Here is a 25,412-nt window from a genome sequence, read left to right on the forward strand (position 1 = left end):
AGTAGTTATTCCAAGGAAAAATAAATGCTTTTGCAGATATAGGTACATAAGTATTAATTAAACCAGCTTAGTTTATCGTAACTCAGAATATAAATTCATCTTCAAGCTTAAAAGAAACTGTAATACATACTAAGCGTTGCGCAATATGATCCACATACAAAGCATATACAAAACTATGTCACTTTTTTTAGAAAAAATACCTTATCTTGAGTAAAACTCCATATGTAAATTCAAAACCACATCACAAAAATCACTAAAGCTAACTCAATTTCATTAGAAACACGAGAATATAAAACTAACTATGCCAAGCGCCTTATCTTTCTTATTAGAGACATCCCAATAGTGATCATCCGGCGTTTATGACGTCACGAAACCCAGCAATGCAAACACGAAACTTGTCGAACATTAGTGTAGTATGATTGTATGTCGTATGAAAGGCTGCCCGTAAAGCCGGCCCGCCACTCGTTCCGCTCGTGCGCTCGCTTAAGCCAGATTTCAATAGAGTATAATCTCGTCCTAATGAATCTCCAATCCGGATTACCAAGGGCCCCTATAATGGTTGAATGACGTCCACTGCAAACGAGCGGGGCTTAGTTTAGAAAAACTTTGATTAGTCTACAGATTTTGTGGTCCGATTGGCCGGTCGTTGTGGTTTGAAAGCGATTGCCTAAAATAAAGAATAAAGCTAGTTTGGGTAATGCTTTCTTACTTCAGGTTAGTTATATTTTACGTTAAACGTCGATGTACTCGTAATCAAAGTAACGTTCAGGAACATCCATTTCGTACACAATTAAGTCTTAATGCGGACGTCTGATTCCATCCAATAAATTGTTAGGAGCGCGCCACACTAGGCTAATCCCATTGGCGGGCATTAGAACGGCTTTGTGTGGACAGATCGCACGCCGAAATTACCTAGCAATTGGTAGCCGAGCCGAATTGCCTGCGGGCTCAGCCTAAATCGGCTGCAGACACTTTTATTGCCCCGGCGAAATCCCGCTGACCCGAGCTCGAGCCGATCCCGGCCGCTTTATCCCGGGCCCGCTTAATCCCGGATTTGACGTCGCTTAATCCCAACTCGTGTAGGATATCGCGTCGACACAGGCGCTCCCGTACCGCACTTGTGTCTACTCTTATATTGATTTCGGATTTTATCGTGCAACACATCTTCAATGGACTCGCAAAAAATGACGCAGGTAACTCTCCCGTTACGGGCGGATTATCTCTGCACTTCAGAGACCAACTCCGAACGTAAAATAATACACTTTATTCTGATTGAATAATTCAATCGTGACAAAAGTAATCCATAACTATCACCGTGACACAGGCCCACGCGACGTGAAATGCATCGCTTTCGGATATTTGAGCTCAATGATATAAAATTGTATGGAAAAAATGAGCAGATTAATTTGTATTTTCATTGGATGCGTTATGCGAAAAATTGAGCGGCCGGGAAGCAAATGAAAATGATTGCCTCGTATTAATATTTTCGTGGATTGTCATTTATAAAATGCACCGCAAAAATTCAACTGATTACTATAACAAGCTCCAACTTACTCGTGTTATCAAATTGAAATGAATGGCATTCTCTTTGCGAGATAATTTTAAATAATTTAGAAAGTCACTATAGTCATAATGCTTATAAATAAATGCCAGTAAAATAATGTGAGTACCGCTGATCGGATTTGGCGAAATACATAATTATATTTCGCGTTTAGAAGCTGAAGTTATAACTGATGGCAAAGTGAATAGTCGCTTATTTCCCAATTTAATGAGGATTACAGTTCTGGTGCATTTAAAGCACTTCGCGCGGTTAAAATTAATTACTAAATCGGGTCTGTCTGCGATTCATTTCAAAGCCTAACGTGCATAGAGAATTAGAAGCGGGGTGGGTGATTCAGTACGAGGCTTGGCCTAATATGTCATTTACTGTGAATAAATACGTGCTTATTCATACGCCACGCCGTTACATAACAGTTAATAAATTGTTTGTGTCGATTGAAATTGCATTCTTTTTGTATTTGGAAAAGAAAGAATAAGTTAGCTTTACAAATTAAGTGTGACAGTAAATACACTCATTATATTTTAGCCCCAAATAAGCAAATGGAGGTTCTATCGTCAATTCAAATGAGTATCCGAAATCACTAATGACCGCACACAGCCACAACTAAACATTAGGACAATTTAGGCGATAATGCCACTAAGCCCGCGTTCACACTAGCGGGAATTACTGCCACTGTTAATTAGTCGTGTGGCTGCGGCCTAACGCGGGCTTTTAACTTTTCAAATGCATTCATTAACTGCACTAAGTGCATTGATTGAGAAATTTCATCATTTCCCGCTACTAATTTAGGTTTAGCGGATTAATTATTTAGCTAAAGCTGTAATTTTAAGCCTGGCTTTGTTAATGTTATTCCAAACTAATTGCAAATTCATTAATACGTTTCAAATAGTTATGTGATTTTAAGGTATGCGCTTGTAGTTATCCAAAACTAACTAAATGGTAATAAAACAACATAAAATGAAAAAAATTGTAAACTGTAAAAAAAAGTCTAAAGGCCTGTGCACACCGGCGGCGTGTGCACGTGCGCGTGCGGCGTTGTAGTATACAGATCCTTATGAGAGACGGCACACCGCTTGCGTGACGTGTGCGTGTGCGGCTCCAACATTTTAGCGCACGCACACGCGCACGTCACGCACACGCAAGCCGGTGTGGCTCGACCCTTAACCTATCCTAAATATTTATGTAAGTAGGTAACGTAGGATCAACCCCTGTGCTCACGGCCTGATATTTCGCGCTTCTTTGAAGTATGTACAACCAAAGTTTAAGATACCAATAAGACTAAGAACTATACATATTTAAGATAATTTAATATTAAAATATTTTATTTATACCTATAGTTTTTAATTAATTTTAGATCTTTTATGAATAATAGAAATATTTTTATTAAAAAAAAAACAACAAATTTTTTTTAACGGTCTGTGTTTTTTCTCTTGTAGCTAGGCATCGATTTATAAGCTCATGAGGTAAATTTATTATTTCCATTATTCTAATGGCTCTGATGATCAAGAGTCTGTAGTTAAAATATTATAGACATACAGCCATATTCTAACTTTAAGATATGAATATGGCTGATACATTGCCTATATTTTGCCCAAAGGATCAGCATTGCCATCTAGCGTAGGGTTGCCATACGTCCCGGTACGCCGGGACATGTCCTGGTTTGAAGCATGATGTCCCGGTGTCCCGGCCCATAAGCAAATTGTCCCGGTTTATAAATCATAGTTATTTAGTAGGGGGCATTGAGACAGATAGACGGCCGGACGGTCAACAAAGTGATCCTATATGGGCTCCGTTTTTTTCCTTTTGAAGTACGAAATCCTAAAAATCTACCTACTATTATCTCGAAAAAATTTCGCGCTCGCTTCGCTCGCGTTTTCATTTAGGTACCTACATTATTTGTGACAGTCAAGTTGAAATTTGGTACACATGTATTATGTCAATCTATAACCCGAAGACGGACATGTAACGTAAATAAAATGAATTTCAAACATAGGGGGCACTTATTGGGGGGTAAATGAGACACTTAATAAACAAAGTTTTGCAAACTATATGGTGTTATACACTCAGCGTCAAAAAAATCGCACATCTTAACATTTTTCTTTCAAGCGGTTTTAAACCTTATATTATATAAGGCAAGATAAGACTATGGGGCCTTATTTGAAAGGTTATGAAACTCTCTATTGTAAAATGTCGTAAAATGGACGATCTACCCCATACAAAAAGAAAATTTTCAGGAAAAACGAATCGACGTGTATTCTGGTTAAAATTTGCAAAGAATAAAAACACTACAAAATCAACAGATTCAGAAAAAACAAACTTAAAACCTAGTGCTGCCTCCTCTTGCCCTCCGAGTAGCCTCCATGTGATCAGTCATGACTGTCATGAGTGCCACGATGCGTTTTTGAGAAAAGTTGTTCCACTCCTCAATAATGGCGTTTTGAAGCCTGTCGAGAGTGGCAGGAGCAGGATCAGACGACCGAACCCGCCGGTTTAGCTGATCCTAGTGATGTTCGATTGGGTTCAGGTCAGGGCTCCTTGCTGGCCACTCCATTAGGGTGATCCCAACCTCCCACAGTTAGTCTCACACAACGCAGTGCGACAGCGGGCGTTGTCATGCATAAACTGGAAGTTGGGTCCCACAAAACCATCATATGGGATCACATGCTCCTCCAAGAATACCGTTATGGAACGCCGAGCAGTCAGGGATCCCTGGCTGTGACCACCTTCAGTGCGGGAAATGCACAGGAGATCAGTTTACTCGTCGATCGAAATGCCGCCCCAGAACATGCGAGATCCGTCCCCTAAGCAGACGGTCTCTTCAGTGCAGGCTTGCGTAAATTGGTCTCCCTGCCTCCTATACTCCCCCCTGCACCTGTCGTTGGTGTAAAGGCACACCCTCGTCTCGTTGGAAAAGAGGATATTCCTCTATTGTTCAAACGTCCAATCTTCGTGCAGTCGGCAAAATTTCCTCCTGGCTATTCGATGCTATTGCTTTAATTGGGGGCTTGTAGCAGCTCTACGGGGCAACATCCTCTTCTCTTCCGGCTTTCTTCCGATCGTAGAGATGCTTACTGCTGTTTTTTGAGCTGTTTGAAGCTGGTGCTGCAGCTCAACAGTCTCGGAGAAACGGTTCTGCAAAGAGTTCGATGCAATGTACCGGTTGTCTCTAGCAGAAGAGCAGCGTTGTCTTCCAGGTCCAGGCCTCCTGATGTAACCACCAGTCACCTGGAACCCCAGCAAGACTCGACGCACTCGGCAACCGCTTATGTTAAATCTTTCAGCAACTTCTTACTGCCATAGTCTTGTTTGCAGCAGTGCCACCTCTTGAGCTGCTCCTTCTGGCCTGGTATCCATGTCCAAGGGTGTTTTCTTGCTGTAACGGTTCATTAGTAACCTCAGTGAGCGAATAAACCATAACTAACCTTTACCCTCCATTTTATACCCGTCCCGGATTGCACAACAACGGACCGATTAAAATTGGATTTCAGCCCTTTTTTAAACAAAACGCCTATGTTCGGCGATGGTTGTTTTTACGGACAATGACGATTTATTTTTTCAAAGTTCATTAATTGCGCTTTCAAATGATACCAATATTGACAGGGTACAATGCATTAGATAAGAGCTATATTTGCTTGAAACGAATTTTTGGCGAGGTGCGATTTTTTTGACGCCGAGTATATCAAGTGATAGAGCTGTGGGAATCTCAAATATATTTTATTAATAATTTTAAGATTAATAGTTTAAAAGTAATTTAAGTAAATAGACTAAAAATTACCACTTCCCCTCTTTATCGCCGAAACTACTAAAAAAAAAAAAATAGTTCCTTACCTATAGATGACAGAAAAACCTATTAGAAATATGCAGTCAAGCGTGCGTCGGACTTATTACTTAGTTTTTGATCGTCCCTTACGGGTCTTTTTTAAACATTTCACTCACGTTTCACATCAAAATATACATTGTTGAAAATTGTGTAATGTACGGAACCCTTGGAAGGCGAGTCCGACTCGCACTTGGCCGGTTTTCGTTAAATGTCCCGGTCTGAGCCCCCACACTTATGGCAACCCTAATCTAGCGTGGCAATGCGGCCAGCCTTCTGGGCACCCTACCTACGGACCATGACTTAGGGCAAATTTTTTAGTTATAAGTTTTAGTGTTTTATTGTAAAGTGATACATGAGTTACATGACATAACTGGCATATTTCAATAGTTGTACAGTCATCAGCAATAGTATCTTACACAACTAGGGCCGCAAAAATATGTGACACGTTCTTATTTGGAGCGCAATAAGAGCGCGTCATATATTTTTGCGGCCCTAGTCGTGTAAGATACTATTGCTGATGACTGTACATACACAGCGGGTTAGGGAAGCCCCACCGGCGAGCAACAAGCGTCTTGTGGCGGGGGATCCGGGATTAGGCCAGCTTTAGCTACTGGCTATAGCACTGAGAATAATGGGAGAAAACTGGTTACGTTTTACTATGTTTAACGAAATTATAATAATTTCAAGGAATATTGTGCTAAAAAACTGAACGGATCAGTTTATACTCCTGTAACCTGCGTATTATAAATATTATAATCGTATGAATAATATTTAAAGCAAACAACCCTACTGTATATTAAATCGATGGAAGTTTATGAAGCCCATAAGATTTTGAATTTTAATTAATTTGGAAACGAATATGAGTGCCACGCGGTTTACGCTACGGCGTAGCGGGTCTACGTAACTGAACGTAGCGGCTATGTGAGAATCTAAATACTCTCCGTTCTATACCGCACCATATAGAAATGCGGGGAAACTGACAGCCATATTCGAACTTTAAGATACGTCATATAATAGATATGGAAACGATATAGATTGTTATGTCAGTGTCAAACAAAGTGTCAAAACTGACGTTTTTGTTTGTAGAAGAGAAGCCTCACTTTTGACACTTGTTTGACACTGACCGTGACTCGTGAGTAAATATTAAAGAGTTTAAATATAAGTTGAAATAATTATTTTTTTCCTTATTTTTACATGTTTTGAGTGTCCAGTAACTCATATCATATTTAGTATTAATTAAATTTGAATTACAGTTTACACTTATAAGATATTTCTGCGCGAACAAAATGCCATGAAAGATCAAAATCAAGACATTCAAAGTTACCTAGGTATAAAACTTATTTTAATCTGGCAGACTAGGCATATAACATATCTTAACGCGTATTTCAATTTACGTTGAATTTATATTATAAATAATTTATTATGGCTTACTATTTTCCTGTGCTCATCTGTGGATTTTCTATATATTTTACTTGCTCTATGCAGATTCAGTAAACATTGTAAGACGCCACCGGCTTAGCAGTGTTCGAATGGTCGGTATCCTCTTAAGACAGTCCAGCCGCCTGCGTAAACCGCCGCAGGATTTACTTAACCATTCGCATAGATGCAGATTAATTATTAATGGCCGACCCACCGGCAGATTCGTCCCAGACGCTCTCCGATTTCTCTCATGCAAACTACTCGTCTTAACGCAAAATTAGCCTTCAAACTAAAATATTTACAAATGCTTCGTACAACCGCAGCATTAAGGTCGTCTTTGGCTTGCATGAATTATTTAAAGGTCCTTTGTCTTGGTTGTCCGGTAAATATAGGGGTTTGCGATGACCACCTTGTCATGGGCGAGCTTTACTCTAAATCTAGGTTGCATCTTTGGCGCTTAATCGCTTAAGCTCGCCCGCCTAGACTGCCGGACCCAATAATGAATATCTATAAGTTGTTAGTTGCATGTATACTTGCCTATCGAAAGTGGTGTTAGGTTAGAAACCTAATTAATTTTGGTGTTGCACGTGTGTTCATAATCTGGTCATTGGTCATGCAATACGATACCTAGTCGTGCTATTATGGCTATGAAGTTGAAAAGCGAACATTAAATATTTAATTTAATTGATAGTCACTAGTATTACGCCCCGTCATTACATATTATTACGGATTTGCTTAATCATTTAAGCGTTGACCACAAACGGATACTTAACTATGTAATTAATTGTTTTCTAAAATAACAAAAAAAATAGTAAAAAGACGAACTGCGGCTCAAGTTTTGCTTTTAGAAGGCTCATGATTTAGATTTTAATTTAATGAACGTACAAAATGCATATATATAATGACATCATTAATAGAAGCCTTTTTATCTCACCAGATTATGACAACTATCTTGTTCTCTATCAATAAGGTTCTAATCAATTTTCCATTGTACATCAATGATAACCATTTTGACGAATGAAATAATCTTACTCGTAATTTTACTAAAATAAATCTAAATTTTTATCTTTCTATATCTTGATGTAAGTATTTGAAATTGTTATATCTCACAATTTACTGGTGACAAGTCGAATTTGCTTCCTGAACCGCGCATTTTCTTACTTAGATTACCAAGTGAATGTGAGCGACGTTAGTCTTCCCCCATATCAAGTTATGCGTACATGTCGTTATAATCCTTAAGGCGTAGCAAAGCACATAATGTGAGGAACCTTCTTAACCTAACAGGATTATCGGCGGAGGCAGTTTCAGGGCCGGATCACACATTACTGGCGCGGCTAAGGCACAGATTTTATTACACAAATGAGATTAATGTTTAAACGCACTGCGTGTTATGTTGAGTAGGCTTCGCAAATACACCTACACGTTTCGATGCTAGTACCACTTAAGTAGGCAATGGATTTGATTTTATGAATACATGAAATCCAAGAGGAAGCTATATAGATTGTCTGTGTCACACATAGCCTCCTAAGTCCCTGAGGCCTTTATAAAGTAGTAAATCCAAATAGAATTTTGAATTAAAAATGGAATGTAAGAAGGTTCCAAATTCAAAACTGCAATAATGACAGGGGGGACTCAGGAGGATAGAGGAGCGATCTATTATGTGACTAGTTTTGCCAATTTTTCACATAAAACAAAAAAAAAAATAGAGGAAAAGAGCCTTATACCTCTAACACAAATAATTAGTGGATTTATGTAATTACATATATTTAAATAAAGGTCAATTCATTTTTATTTTCACGTGCAAAATTAAATCATAACCCATGACAAATAAAATTAGGTTATCGCTACACACAAACACTCAACAAACACATGAGCGACGTATCCGGCGACGAGAAACGTGTTCGAACTCGCGGGGCGTGTCAATTAAAACGAAAACAAACGTCTCTTCAAAAAGGCCATTTGTAACGCCGAGACAATCGCAGCCGCGGGCGAAACTGACAAACGACGGAGCGATAGCGACGTCTAAACCGCGCTTTTGAACTTCTTTGACGAGTCGATAAGGTGGAGAGCACACGGAGAGGAGCAACGCCTTGTGAGGAAAAGCGATAGCGTATGACAGTTCGACGTGTTAGCTATGGACGGGTTTTCTGATTCAATGATCGGTTACTGGCATTGCCTTACTTTGATATTGACAACAACTGAATTAAAAAATAGTAAATACAATACAATATAATAAAAGGTATAAAAGTAAATATAAAATACAGTAAAAAAATAGTAAAACTTACAACCTAAAACAATGAAATAAAACATTTACAAACTTTTGCACTAAAGATGGCCGTTCTCAGACCGGTGCAGTTATGTACTTCAGTAGGCCTAGCACATGATTGACGCGACAGTATTTCGCCCGCGAATCAGACTAAGTACACGTCTTTTTCTAACTGCAGGGACGGGCCAATCATGTGCTAGCCCCGCTGTATGAAACATATGAGCCAAACATTTGTTCTCATCACAAAAATGATTTTTAGTAGTTGACTAGGTTAAACTAGTCGTCAAAATCTGTATCTTGCTTGAAAACGTGTTTCGGCCTGATTCTAATTTCAATAAACGTCAAAAATTAAGATCCGGCCATTTCTGACTGTATAATCAAATTTATTTCGTTCACAAAATAGTTAGCCTAGATCTTGAAAATTTGGACGATTCGAGGCTCCACGAGGCTCAATCGTGCAACAAGGAGAGGCTCCAGCGCCCTTCATGTGCTCCGCACCTAACCCGCGCCTTTGAAATTCTTTGACGAGTCGATAAGCGCTCTCTAACGCTCGATCTTCACCCGACTTTGAATCAAATGCTCATACCAATAAAGGTGATACAGCTTTTCAACACAGAGAGACTTGTAGGGGGTTGTTTACAATGGCTGTTTAGCAAGTTTTGTAACTCGTAAGTGGGTGAATGTGTTAGATCGATGCCACATCGGTGTGAATGCGGACTGTGATAATGGTGACGTTTCCTTGGCGCGTTTTAATTACACGGGTGGGTGTTGATTTTAATTAGCTGTTACACGGAGTTAGGTTAATAATAACTGGGTTGTCATTTGTTTAAGATTCTGATAGATTAATGGGAATTATTTGGTTTGATTTGCTGAGCTTATTTTGAAATAAAACATTGAATGAAATTAGCACCCCACACGCTAGCTATTACTACTTATTACTCAGTGTAGTAGGTATGTAAGTATGTATTTTTTAGTGCTCCATGTAAAAAAAAAGACATTTTCTATGAGTACTTAAGCGATATAGGTACTTATACAAATTTTTAATGTTTGTTTATTTGTACATATATCTGAAAAATCATGCATAATCTCAGGCTAAAATAATTTTGTAAAAATAGAAATGCACAAAAATCGTAGGTAACGTATATTTTAATTGTTATTTGAAAACCCAAAAGCTGTGCAAAGCATATTTAAATAATATATATGCAAATACGTCAACACTGTGTCGTTTCATTCGTTCATGTTCATTATGTCGACGTTATGTAGCACATTTGACGGGTGGGGTTTATTAATTAAAACCGACGGCACGCCCTTTGACAGCTGTAACGTCTTAACAATTATTGTTATCGTTATCTCGCCCTATTGTGGCTTGTTAAACGGGGATGGCTATAACGCGACTTGCGCGATTGTTGCGTTTCCAATGGTTTATCGTATTGTTTATTCATTCAAAATGTTACGTAGATATTCTAATGTTGTGCTAAAATTGTCCAAGATTATACGGTTATAAGATAAGGAATAAAAATTGCCTACTCCCGAAATGGTTCAGGAGCATCATCATCATCACAAGGAATTTGTACAACACCCTCATCTGTTCTTTGAATTAGATTGACAATACCAGATACATATATTTGTGATGTAAACCCATGTTGATAAGTTGCACAAGTTAAATGTAAGGGGCAATACATTTCTCATGATTTTAAACACCTGTTTCAATTGTTATTTAAAAAAAAATGTTTAGTGCTTTTTTTCTGCTAAGGACAAAAAAATAGATTGTTTTTTTTTTATTTACGTTTTACAACCAATCAGGAACAAAGTTACATTATGGATATTAATTCCTTTATAAAAAAAAAATATAAGTACTTAAATCTATCAAAGTATCTGAAGTAAAATTTAATTTTAAATTCAAACTAAAACTCCTGTTTAAGTACAGGTTTAAAACGAAGAATAAGGAAAGACGCTAGGTTTTATGCCTAAGCCCTGGCAGCTAAGACCTAGAGTCAGGTTACCTTCCGAGACGGTCAGTTGATACCTACATGGCTTAACCTATTTGTATAGAGCTCAGTTGTTAGGTTACGCGGCGTAGAGATTAGTTTCCTGTGTTTATTTCTATTTTATAGTTGTTTTACTTTTTGATTACTGTTTTAGTGTAGTCGATTTTGACTAGACTAGACTAGACAGTTGGTCTTTGATAGTTTCTTCCTACGAAGGCGATGGTCCTTGGTTTGATATTTCGTTAAGGGCATCAATTTTAGCGATTAACATAAATATTTGTTTTAGATACATATGCTTTCTTTGTTAAGTATACAGTGTCTTCCACTTTGGGGCTTTAATTGCAGAGTTCGATTCTACTAGCTAAACTCAGCTACTTTTATTATGGGATCAACTTTGAAATCGCGAAAAAAATGTTGGATCTTACATCTACGTATCTGATCAGCCAAAATGCATGAAACGGAATAAACAATGAAATGTATGAATATTAAGAAATGTAATTTTATGGTCTTGTTGAAAAACGTTGTCGCCCTGCCTGACACTGTTTGTATAGTCTGCAATAGACTGAAAGGCCTATGATGAATTTTATGGTAAACATAATTTTACTAATCAATCCCAGGATAATCCAAATTAAACTGGAAATAAATGATTAGTAACAAAATAACAATTTATTCCAACAGTTGACATCTTATTTGTCAATTTTACGTCACTGTATTAGTTTCAGGAGAGGAAATAGCGCAAAGTATCTATAAATACTTTTATTTACTTATTATTTACTTACTCTTCACAAAGTAAGTCCAAACTGCCCTAAAAATACTAAAAATCCTTCTACAATATACTTTCTTTCTTATTGCACGTAAACAAAATCTAATTCAGAATTGAAATCAAGTTAGCCAGTGGACAGTGGCCGCGGCTAACCTACGGCTACTCCCTAATCCCCTTACCTCCAACTTTCACCTGGCTGCCGGGCTAATGCCGTCCAAACAATGGAAACACCGACAAGACAGTCTTACCTGCTTAATTGAGATATATTGAGTTAACGTTTACGTTTATGCAAGGTTTTATGATGCGCTGTAAAATGCAGGTAGTAAGGTACAGTAGCGTTTGGAAGTCAAGTCAAAATGTAGGAAAGCAATAAAAATTACTAGCTAACAGGACCCCTATTCGACAAGCGACGTTTGACGTATCGTGTTGATCTCCCGTTGATGTGGGAAAAATCATAAGTTCTCGAATACGTATAATGTCAAAATTTGACATTAACAATCCACAGTTAGGGTGACAAGCAAACCAAACCGAACCACCCTTAGTTTAGAGTGGAGTTTTCATTGTACCAAATGATATTATCTACCGTTGATGGAATCATAACTCAGGGCCGCAAGGATCCCACGAGTCCATTACCAAAACAAAATTATAACAATTTTTAAAAATTTCTTGTTGCCTTTCAGTTCAGAAAATAAGCTGATTTCATGATTCCATTCATGACTTAAATTAAAAGTAATATTAGTATCAAAATAATGATTTAAATGCAAAAAGTCATTTCTCTCTTAAAGAATAAAAAGTAAATATAACGGGCTAGAGCACTGGGGCCTTATTCGACACGCGACGTTTGACGTCTCGTGTTGAACTTCCGTTGAATCTGAACAATCCTGTGTCAAAATTTGACATTAGCAATCCACAGTTAGGTGACAACCAGACCAAACCATTATAAACCTTAAAGCAGTAATAAAACAAAGTTGATATTTGTTGGATTATTGGTTGTACCAAAGGATATTATCCGCACTTGATGAACATGCGATTCATTCAACTGTTGAATTGAAGTGGACGCGAAATCTGACAGTTGTACATGTCGAATAGGGCCCCTGATTGATTAACACGTCATTATTTCGACTTGGCAAAGTAATATTTTTCTTTTCATTTGTAAAAATCATGTAAGTTTAAATCAGTATTGACAGTTTACCAATCTATGATAACTTCAAGACTCGTAGCCCATACAAACCACGCGTGTTGGCCGTGTAATCGACTTGACAATAGCTTGTGGATTTGCGTGTTTGCTAAATAGGTATTCGTGAGCGATGATCTAGTTAGATCGGTGCGTGACGGATGCTGAAACCTAGCAAATTCCACAGCGACATTAAACCTATTCGATTATGTGTCATGTGAGGTAATGGCGAGTAATTATATGAGACCATGAGAACTGCTGGGCCAAGGTCTATAAATTAATTCAGAAAAGCTTTAAATATACTTTAACCTACGTCAGTGGAAGACACAGACAAAACACCCTCCAGACTGAGCATAGTCACGCTACCCCCTCTGCCACGCATACGGTAATTTTACTCCATGTTCGAGTCGAAAATGTCTTTGTGTGACGTCCGTGTCTTTGAACGGACCAATCACGGCACGGGAGTTCGCTCACCTCGTCCCGCGCACCCCCGCATTTTTGGTATCATCGGTTGCATGAAATAATTGTTCTAAACTCGGTCTAGAGGATTCCTAGTCTATGGTGGAAGATTAATAAAGAAGGTGTAACGGTTAGGGGCGATAATCACCGTAGTAGCAGATGATGATAATTCAAATGCGTGTTGTTGTTGTTCTATGAAACTAGAATAGTTACTAAACGTACTGGTGCTCGACGCGGTCCCAGTACATGTCATCTTGAAACTTAAGTCATTGTCAATAGAGGTGACAGCAAGGTGTCATCTATTGGGCATTAGCATGTCGAGCACTAGTACGTTTACCTTAGCTATTAAGAAATGTTTCTGTTGCTGGTTATTTTACATACATTATGTCATAACTGTCAAAATATAAATTTTCTTTAATAGTACATTACTACAGAGGCCGGGACGAAAGGGGTTGCCGGCCGAAGACATATAGACGGCCGAGTGAAGCGAGGCCGGATAGGTCTGAGCGCGGGCAACCCCATTTCCCGCCGAGGTATGTATAGTGCTTTTCTCAAACATGTAATGAAATAAATAAAACAAAAAAATCCAGGAAACCCAAGTTTTATTTATAGAAAAAACTAAAAGTAAACTACACCCAAAATATAACTAACACGTATCACGCGTATGTTTTACACGAGTCGTGGATTTTTACTACCCGTATATTTTCATGTATCTTTGATTTTTTTGCCTTGTATCCGTTTGACTGTCGTTTTCGTCACATAAGTTTACATAGTTTTTCATGTTGATATCATGTTTCACATACATCGTTGCTTTATGCATGGAGTAAATAACTATAATTTCCACAGTGTTGACGATTTTGTAGTTACTTTCATTTCTTTAAAATATGCCACAAAACTGTTTCTAATAAACTGTAAGCCATTTTTCTTAGTTTCTCAAATAATAAAATTGCCATAAGCAGCCATATACATATCTACTTCGTCTTTGACTTGGCGGCAGAGGCAGCAAGTTATTTAAAATCAATTCTGCTTACGCTGCCAATTCCAACTCCTACGATTACAATTAATATTAATTTCATTATTTTGTCGGAACTCATATTAAAGTAAAAAAATCAACAACGCACCATAAATCCAATAAAACAGAAATACAGAATGAACATTTTTCAACTTTGCCTCCATAACAATTTAAAAAAAACATAACTACGCGTGTTTGAGTAGACCTTTTTACCGCTAAGGTTTATATGAAATATTTTAAATGTTTTTATTTGTGTAGTTAAATTTATAATTTAAGATTATAAAATTTGGTTAATAATGTATTGTATTTTATTATGTTCATGTTGATTTTATACAAATGAAACTGCAAATTATAGCAAACATTTGTTTTTTGTTTTTTTTTTATAGGCGTAGTGGCAGAGTGTCATTACAAACCATAAAGCAAATACTGCCTCTAGTTTTTTTTTAATGGCTGAATGCCACGATGCTGTCACAAATATCTGTGAAATGGAAATTAAAAAAGAGGACTTTGCCGGCCTAGGCCTGCAACATTTGTATGAAATTCCATTATCTACCTCTTGTCCTAGCCGCACCTGAAACGTCATACTTCGCAGCCTATTATAAGGAACATAACCTCAATATTCCATTGCATGTGTGAGAAAAGAATTTTTCAAACAGCATGGGTACGATGACATGTTGTCATCAACTCAAAACAATTTATAAGCTTTAAACGCAAAATCTTGCAAAAGTCTACTGATGACATCTGTCATTAGCCATGCTGTTTGGAAAATACTGTAAGTAACAGTCTCTGTTTTCCATTATATTTCAAACAGGTAACACGATTTCTATAAAAGTAAAATTTTTGTTTGTTACGTACATATAAAAACTTCAGCATTTACGAATAAGCTCCCCTGTTGCTGGCATTACGTGAAAATAAATTACATATTGTATAATCTCGGTACATGCGATAACATCTGTTAAGGCGTTAATAATTAGGTAGCGACTTGGCTGCTCATATAGACGTAATAGCCGTGTAGCGATGGTAAAAGAAGCTCATTAAGAGCATATTAAGGAGTACCAGAGTCAGCGTGAAGCAGATCAAAACTCTAAGCACAGATTATGCGTGCTTGCTGGCTGTTAAAACCTTATTTATTAAAGAATGTAGCTATGTATTTACATAAATGAACAATATACCTAATTATTATTTCTGGAGCTACATGTCAACACAGGATAGGTACTCATCTTTGATACACACATGTATAATTGTATATACTTCTTTGACTGGATAGATTTTTGAAAAACTGACCCTTTACATTTCCGGATATGGCGGAATATGAGTATAAACTCGTGGAGTTATTTCTCCAGCTGAAGACGCCAATTTTAAAGGTTGACTTTTTAGGGTTCCGTACCCAAAGGGTAAAACGGGACCCTATTACTAAGACTTCGCTGTCCGTCCGTCCGTCCGTCCGTCTGTCTGTCACCAGGCTGTACCTATCTCACGAACCGTGATAGCTAGACAGTTGAAATTTTCGGCGGATGATGTATTTCTGTTGCCGCTATAACAACAAATACTAAAAACAGAATAAAATAAAGATTTAAGTGGGGCTCCCATACAGCAAACTTGATTTTTGACCAAAGTTAAGCAACGTCGGGCGTGGTCAGTACTTGGATGGGTGACCGTTTTCTTTTTGCATTTTTTTTCGTTTTTTTTTTGCTTTATGGTACGGAACCCTTCGTGCGCGAGTCCGACTCGCACTTGCCCGGTTTTTTATAAAATTCAACACCTGTCATTTCATTAATTATACCTGCATAGTTATGCATAATGTACCCTGTTCTGATTATCCGATATTTGACAAAGTATTATTTATAACAATCTGTCGAACACATTGTATGGAGATTCGGTGCACATTATATTTCGTCAAATAGGTATAACTTCTGTAGGATTTAATACACAAATAATTTATTTACGATACCTACTGCAACTGAAACTGATTTAACATTTCCTTTATGTAAAGAGCTTTCCATCGAAAGCTCCCAAATTAAGCTCATTCTATTCTGGAGAAGTTAGCATCGGATGAGACTTTTAGCAGAATACTTATGCTAACTCCGCGTTAAGTACACACGTCTCACAGTTCATTGTTAATTCCCTAAGATTGGTTCAAGTCGCTGGAAGGGACTAGCTTCCGGCTTATGTAAATTTATGGAACACTTTGGAGGTATGTTTCTAAAATGAAAATACAAAAATATTTTTTAAAATGATTACTTCTTTATTGCTCGGTTGCTAATGTATTTAGGTAGTACTAACAGTGGACTTTATCCCCCTTATTCATAAAATTTAACAAAACTATGTTAAATTTCCCTCCGGCCGTTTTGGCAACCAAGTTTCGCAACCAGTTGTTGAAAAATAAGAAATAATCTTGTTACGCAACTAGTTGCCCAAAAAGAAATTCTATTCCTGATTCACAACTACCGTAGATGACAGTGGAGTTTCGCAACCAGTTGTCGGAAAGGAATTAAATGTCTTTGTTTACAACTGGTTACCAAATAAGACTTTCATATCTCATTTCACAGCTAGACATTACGTGACATCTAGAATATCCTAAAATCACCTGGAACGAGCGTTTGCAGTCAACATTGCGGAGTAGGGGAAAATGAGTGGACACAAGTATTTATATGCCCCAACAACCGCACCGATTTCGACGCCCGCCACGTACAGGATATTGCTGATCTGCTTAGGTTCTCGTTAGAGATGGTGAATTCCGTGGTGTCAAATATGTTAAGCAATGTTGTGGACTAAAATATTTTTTTTATAAAATATTAACCTGTACGCGTTATTTTGTATTTTTTGTGAAATTTAGTAATCGCAGCCATGGTATTTGTACTACCACTCAACTAGGGGCCTGTCCATAAATTACGTCATCGATTTTTGACGATTTTTGAGCCCCCCCCCCCTAAAATCATCCAAAAATCATGCTTCGAATGGCCCCGTTTCCTCCTACGTCATGCTACCATCATCCGATGTCCAGACCCCACCGCCCTAATTTGAAATGACGTAATTTATGAATAGCCCCTAGGTAAGCTTTATAGCTTCTTTATCTGGCTTTAATTATTAAAGTCAGATATATAGCAATTTTTAGCTAAATTAGCTAAAAAATCATGATTATTTTTATTTGACTAAGAATAACTTATTCCCATTAAATTTTCTCATCTACGAATTATTCCAGACAAAATTATTCCGGACGAATTATTCCAGAATAAAATCACCGTGATTTTATTCTTGCAAATTCTTATTCAAATAATGATTTTATTCTTGAATGCCCAACACTGTATGTAAGTACTTTTATACATAATATATGTACATTTGTTTTTGAAGCCTTGGAAACTAGCCACATTTTCTCTAAGTGTCTGAGCTCTATTCTTCGTTGGCAACTGGATGTCAAACAGGAATAGAATTTCTTTTTAGGCAACTAGTTGCCTAACACGATGATATATTCTTTTTTGACAACTGGTTACGAAACTTGGTTGCCAAAACGGCCGGAGGGTTAAATTTTGTTCCTTTCTAACAAATATAAGTGTCAAAATAACAGATAAAGACAAACGATTTTCATGTCCTTGTTACATGTGGCAGGCGTTTAGGAATAACGCCATATTTTTGTAATACAGTTCAGGAATTATCAGTGACCAGTGTGGGTGATTAAAATAGTTTTTGTTTAAGCGAAAGCCATAAGATCTGGGCTATAACCGCGAAAAACGAAGTTCAAATCGAAGCAACTATATCTGTCACTCTAATTAGGTACGCCTTAAATGGAGTATAAGAGAAAGATGCCTGAAATTTGTGTCCGCTTACCCTCCCGGGGGGCCTGGGAGGCCCAGTGACTATCTCATCAAGATGTGAAACTAAGCTTTGTTACAATTAGCCAATCGCGATATTTTCTTTTAACCAAAATGTATGATCTCGCCCTTAGGCGGAAGAAAGAGGCAATCCATGTCGCTTCCAGAGCTTTTATTGACGAAAACGTTTTAGGGCGGAAGCTCGCGAAAGCCCCAGCGAAAGGCGGTGATTTGATTCCGTACATATCTGTTTAAGCTCCATCTAGCCCGCTCCTGAGTTCATACGTTACTTTAACATTGATGGACTTAGACGTACGCGTTAAACTTAGGTAGGTTTAGTTAACGGGTACTGGATGGCTTTTTGAGCTAGATAGGAAACAAATAAAAATGTGTTAAGCCGTGACTATAAAAAAAAAGAAATTAAGTTTTACTAACCTAAACTTTTAAACCAGAAGGTTTTAAATTTTATTCCGTCAGAAACAAGTCAATCTATAAAAAGTCGTTTTGAAAGAGGGCTTGGAAGTTGCTTTAAAAGATATCTTGTTCTTGTCACGTCGTAAATCCTACCGTAATATCCTCAAATACTGTAACGTGTGTGGGTATGTGGTTGTATTTGAGGGATGTGGCACACTGGTAGTCAGACCACATCCCTTTGTAAAGAGTAATTTTGATTTCAATGCTGCCTATTTTCATAAAATACGCGGGATTCTAAGAACCCAACCCGTAAATGGCTGAAAAGCTTAATTTTCCATTGGATTGTAGGTAAGAATCTCGTGGTTGTAGGTACAGATTTAAGCACTGAATGCTACATACGAGTACCTCCTATGTTACAGCGTATGATGCGAGCTATAAGATAATTGTATACTTTATCTTAAAAAAATACTAAGATAACCTTCTTGTTTGCATTTTTTAAACTATATACGTAATTACAATGTTATTATGCACGGTTTGAAAACGATGTACCTAATTGTCTTTGCTTTAAAATGAATTCTAGATTTTAAACGAGTTTATTATTTGTAAGGCACTAAAGTAACAAGTAGTTTTAGAGGTTAGGTACTTCTGTATAAAACCATTACGTACATCAACTGTTTAAAAAAATACAATCTTTGCTTATCTCAATGCTAGTCATAGTTTCCCCTTAAGTGCAAATGCTTGCCATACCGTAAAATATTACTTTGCCAGAGTTTGTTCGCCTTCGCTTATAATTTGGACACCTACAAACTTGCTCAGAGTAATTTTCATACACAAGCGGTCCCCACATATCTGCTGCACTGTCGCTAAGTAGCTAAGTACGAAGATTTCGTAAATCTTTACTTAGGCTCCGCGCATTAAAGAGTGCGCATACCTACATGGTATGTTCTAAAATTATATGCAGGCCGCTTTTTCTAGGACATACATTATACAAATTTTCTCTTTTACATACATTTAAGCATAAATCTGTTCATTTTTATAACTATTGGCGAAGAATTTTAAGCCTCTATATTTTTCTACTTCCGATACTTTTTCTACCTCCAATTTTTCCTAAGCTTCCTTAAACTCTCGCAGTTTTTTGAAGCAATATTAATGCCCTGGTCATATCATAAGATAACTAGGTATCGTTAAATCGTGACCCAAATATAATAGTTATTGGCTTTAAATATATACGGTCGGATTGAACAAATGATGATGCATCATGACTAGCTCTATTGAATCGGACACCTATAATTGATTTGCAAGGTTCTAGTGACACACATGAACTATAATTATTAGCTGTTATAACTGGAGAAATTATTTAATTCTAAATGTTAATAAAATCAAAACAACGATGATATTTCACTGGCTACCTGCGGAAACGGCCAACTTAATTACCTATATTATAAAGTTAGTTAATACTGGTGAGCTCAGACCACCAGTTTCATATCCAAGGGATTTAACTGACCAAAGGACAGTCCCGAGCGGCGGGCGGTCCGCGACTAAACCTCAACTAATCCAAGCTCCATATTAAACCGTAGGTGCTAACCTGTATGCCCTCGCCAGTCGCCATATCACCCCCTTGTTGCCCCCCCCCCCCCCCTAAAGAACTTGATAGCGAAAACTATTGAAAGTTACTTTGCGCGATTAACCGCACCGAAATTTCGCTTATTTCACAGGTAAGCCGACACAAGTTTAGGCCGTCGCACTATAGGTGTTATTAAGAGATTATTGTGTTATGAAATTTATAATTTCCCTTTAGGAGACGCGTTTTGTTGAACCCGATTTCAGGATGGTATTATGTAAATTCAATAACTGTGCGGGCTTAAGCGACGGCCTTTGTTTTCAATTTGAACTATGTATTTACATGTGCCGGGTTGGTAATATACTTATGTTAAACAATGATTCTGTACCATTAAAACGGCAAAAGGCTTTGATTAAAAATTCTGTGATTGTTTATCCTCTGCTATTAAAATAAGAATATTGGAGACGTCTGGGAGGAATAGAACGCTGAAAGCCTTCAATAAGGCTTCTTGCAGCACTTAGACGGCGCAGTAAAAAAGCGCATCGAGGCGGCAAAAACTATTTAATAACGCGCTAAAGAGGAATCCACGCTACAAAGAAAGACGGTAAAAGCATCGGTCTTCACAAAGCGATCACTCGGCGCCGAGGCTCGAAACATGCAAAGGATTAATTATTATTTTAACATTTCTCTTGCGTTTCGTCCGTCCTTTTTTGCGTCCGCGCAACTTAAAGGCAAGAAAGTTGCTAAATAATTAAGTCGCCTTCTTAACGACAGTATTTCGACGTCTACCTAAGTAGCCGATTTTTCATGGGGAGGAAGTTTTTCCTTAATATTTTGTGCCCAGCAGACTGTTTTATGCCGAGCGACATTAAGTCGTACGCGGCGGTGATCGGATTTTGTTCAGACTAGAATGAATCGATAGTTACTATATTTTTTTATAAATACACCTACACGTGTATGGAACTTACAAAAAATATATGACAGTGACACTGTAATACTGAAAGCAGTGTTTTTTATATAAGTAAAATGTGGCTAAAAGTATTATAAATAATTTGCTTACAGGATGGCTAAAAAATAAGTGCATTCCCGTTGCCAGGGAGGTTTTTCGGATTATACTGAGCAACTTTTACTATGAGACCAACCTCGAAATAGCGAAAAAAATTTGGCTATTTCATACATTTTAGCTGGTCTCTTTTCTATGGGAGGGTTTTTTTTTCGCGATTTCGGGGTTAGTCCCATAGTAAAAGTTGCTCAATATAATCCCAAAACCTATGGCAACGGTAATGCACTTATTTTTTAGTCACCCTTTATATATTTTTTTAATGATTACATATTAATATACAGGCTGAAATTTAAATCACTGGCCATATTCATTCCCGGCACTAGGTTACACTTAAGGAATCTATGTAGCGAAAAAAAAGAGTACACTTTTTTTTAATTTTCATTTTTCAATTTATAAATATTTTCCACGAGTCGTGGTCACCCTATTACCACAAATGTAAACAAACCTAATAGTGGGTTTTAACAACAACATCAGCAAAACCCTTATCTGACCTGCACTAAACCTTATAATCGTTGCAATAGGGTCCACCCAGTTAGTGTTGGCGATGGTAGGCAGGTTTATCAATTTCGAGGGTAGTCTAAACTAAACCATTCCGCGCTAGCGGTAAACATAACGGTAAGCATAAATGATTAGTCACTCGTCACTCGCCAACCTTAAAATAATAATCGCGCGCGTACTAAGGTTAAAAAAAATGTTTTCGAACCGGGAATATTACGAAGTGGTACGGTGTTATTTATTAAGTGGTGAGTGTTTACGTGGTGCACAAAGATTATACGAAATGGAATCCGTTCCACGCCTTCGCAGACAAGGATTGAATCCAAGAGTACCATCTCGTGGGACTTTCGTTAATTGCGTCGATTTTTAATCAAATGTACGTAAGTTGATTCAATTTTTTAAATACGCCTGAATGCAAAGATTCCTGACCTAGTTTTTACTCATTGTTTTTAAGCCACGGACGTTTTGTTAATAATCATTAGTCAGAAATAACATTTTAGATTAAAAATGGGTTGCCTTTGCATTTTGACGGTTCTAAGCCCGTTAATATGAAAGGAAAAATTAGCAACTTATGTAGGTAATCTCGCTGCTATCATAATTGGTGACGCGATTGCAAACAGCGGGAGGGGCGGGGTGTCAATGACCTTAACTGATAAGAGAGAAGCGGGTGTAGTGGGTAGTTGTCGGTTCACCATAACGTGCGAGGTTTTTAGGACAACTTGATGATGAGTTATTTCGAAAAAATGTACTGAGCGGTATTAAAAGAAAAAACACGTATTTAATATTTTTTCGAGTTCTTTCGGTTGTTTCAATTTGGCCAGTGAATTAAATTTCACCCTGTATACCTTTACAAAAGAAATTCCTTCTAAGATCTGTTTACATCCGAGTTACCAGCTTAGGTTTTAAAAATTCAGACTTTATACACTTCGCTTCTCGTCTCAATGCAATTTTTCAATGTGGTGTTAAATCTTTTTTTTCTATGTCTATCACTAGTAGAAACTTCATATTTTCGCAGAAACTGCAATAACAAAATGGCTACAAATATAATGACCACCAAAAAATACTTTGGTACCCTAAATAAAAAAATCATGCTTACCAAAAAAAATTACTGAACACCAAAAAAATAAGGCCTAAAATTACAAAAGTACCACCGTTTTAATTACGACTGCACTTCAAATTGTATTCGAATACCAAATATATTGAATGATTACCAAAAATCATTAATGATCACCAAATCTTGAAGACCAAATTAATGCGATATTTTCACCTAAATAAACACTATGATTACCAAAAAATGTATACATATTACCAAATAAAGTAAAATGCTGCCAAAATTATTAGCCCCTCCCGCTCAACCCCCCGTACCCCGCACCATATACCTATCTAACCTAACCTACTTTTCTAGGAGCATACTGAAATGCTACTAGAAAAGTAGGTTAGGTTTGTACTGCTATCAGTTAAGTGGGCTAGGTTAGCACTGCGACCCTTACGGAAATGAATTGCTACTATAAAAGTGGGTTAGGTTAGGTTTAAACTGCGACCCTTACAGAAAAGAAATGCTACTAGAAAAGTGGGTTAGGTTAGGTTTGAACTGCGACCCTTACAGAAACGAAATGCTACTAGAAAAGTGGGTTAGGTTAGGTTTGAACTGTGACCCTTCCAGAAACGAAATGCTACTAGAAAAGTGGGTTAGGTTAGGTTTGAACTGCGACCCATACAGAAACGAAATGCTACTAGAAAAGTGGATTAGGTTAGGTTTGAACTGCGACCCTTACAGAAACGAAATTCTACTAGAAAAGTGGGTTAGGTTAGGTTTGATCTGTGACCCATACAGAAACAATTGTGGTTACAGTTTTGGTGGTCATTTACTATATTCGGGTTTACAATGATTATTTTGGAGTCATTTGCTTTAATAGGATAGCAAGATTTAAAAATTTGGTTATAATTTTACATTAAAATGGAGTTCTAATTTTGGTGGTCATTTACTATTTTTGGGTTTACAATGATTATTTTGGTGTCATTTTATTTAATAGGATATCACGATGTGAAAATTTGGTTATCAATTGACATTAAAATGGGGTTTGAAATTTGGTAATCATTTACAATTTTTGGGTTAATAATGATTAGTTTGGTGTCATTTCCTTTAATAGGATAGTAAAATGTAATAAAATTGGTAATCATTTCACATTAAAATGGTGTTATAATTTTGGTGATCATTCATTATTTTAGGGTGGTAAAGTACATTTTTTTGGTATTAAATTTTATTAAATCTGGTGATCAGTTAAATAGCAGCCTAACAAAATTAACCAATCACTTTGTTCTCAGGTAAAACGCTGCCAGTCCATTGCGTGGTGGAGGCGGTCTCGTCGCTGGAGGAGGGCGCGTGGAGGCGGCGGTCAGTGGTGGAGACGGACAGTTACGTCATCATCCCCGCCGCCACGGCGTTCCACGAGCTAGTGCCCGCCGCCATGATGAGGCTGGGGTACCCGCATGAGCTCGCCGCCTCGGCCAAAGGTAATCATCCAAGCTGTTGATCTTGGATGTGCATAGTAAAAGTTGCTCAGTACAGTCCATTGCGTGGTGGAGGCGGTCTCGTCGCTGGAGGAGGGCGCGTGGTGGCGGCGGTCAGTGGTGGAGACCGACAGTTACGTTATCATCCCCGCCGCCACGGCATTCCACGAGCTAGTGCCCGCCGCCATGATGAGGCTGGGGTACCCGCACGAGCTTGCCGCCTCGGTCAAAGGTAAGGGAAGGATGAAGCCTTAATTTATCAGAAATTTTATCTCAAGCGGCTCTCCTTTGGTCTTGTAGCATAACATTAAGATCAGTTACTAAAGCAGGCCACTGACGAGCCTTCCAAATGGATGCCGGTACAATGGATTCATCCAAATGGACGGCATCCTAATATTAAACATTGTACGTTTTTGGATTGCAGCCACGCTATTTGGTCTGTTGGAAGGCTCGTCAGTGGCCACCTACGATGAGAAAATAATGGTAAATTGTAGATTTATCAATCGCTTTCCATCAACGTCGACGATGATGTAATGATGGTCCTCGTGCATTGAGCAAGCATCATTAATTACGATTGAAAAAAATTTTGTAAAAAAAAAATTGAAAAAAGTTTTAATAAAACTATTGGAGGATTTAATAAATTATATTTTTATTTTATTATGTACCTACTTGTTACTGGTATGTTTTTCTAGACTAGGTCTCTCATTGCGTTTGCAGCACTTTAGGCTGCAGTAGTCCTTTAAACCTGTTTAACCAACTGTATTCCACACAGGTTCAGTGGTAATCAACAATTGGAAGCCATTACCATTCGAGCGCATCTCCGACGGACCCCTGGCCACGGTCGGCGAGGTCTTAGGGGAGCTGACCACAGTGGCGACGCTCCGTATTCAGCTGCTGCGGGCGCGGCAGACTCCGCTGCAGGATATCAAGGACAAGCTGCTTAGACTGCTGCTGGTGCAGAGCAGGCCGCTCTTGATGTCTTCTGGATGCCCTTTGGATGAGGTAAGATTCTGCTTAAGTTCTATAAAAATGATAGGCAGTGCTAGATTGCCAAGAAAGGATATCATTAAATCAAATGTTTATCTTAAAATAATTGT

General features: G+C 37.8%; 1 protein-coding gene across 1 annotated transcript in view; it reads left to right on the plus strand.

Moving 5' to 3' along the window:
* The window catches only part of LOC134679947 (homeobox protein dve-1), a 106,320-nt gene that overhangs the window by 70,462 nt on the left and 10,446 nt on the right, over window positions 1-25,412 (plus strand). The window contains exons 3-4 of the mRNA XM_063538899.1: window positions 24,130-24,318; window positions 25,088-25,317. Coding sequence (XP_063394969.1) covers window positions 24,130-24,318; window positions 25,088-25,317 — 419 coding nt within the window. The remainder of the gene's footprint in view (window positions 1-24,129; window positions 24,319-25,087; window positions 25,318-25,412) is intronic.

Source organism: Cydia fagiglandana, chromosome 3, assembly GCF_963556715.1.
Source record: "Cydia fagiglandana chromosome 3, ilCydFagi1.1, whole genome shotgun sequence".
NCBI classification, from domain to species: domain Eukaryota; kingdom Metazoa; phylum Arthropoda; class Insecta; order Lepidoptera; family Tortricidae; genus Cydia; species Cydia fagiglandana.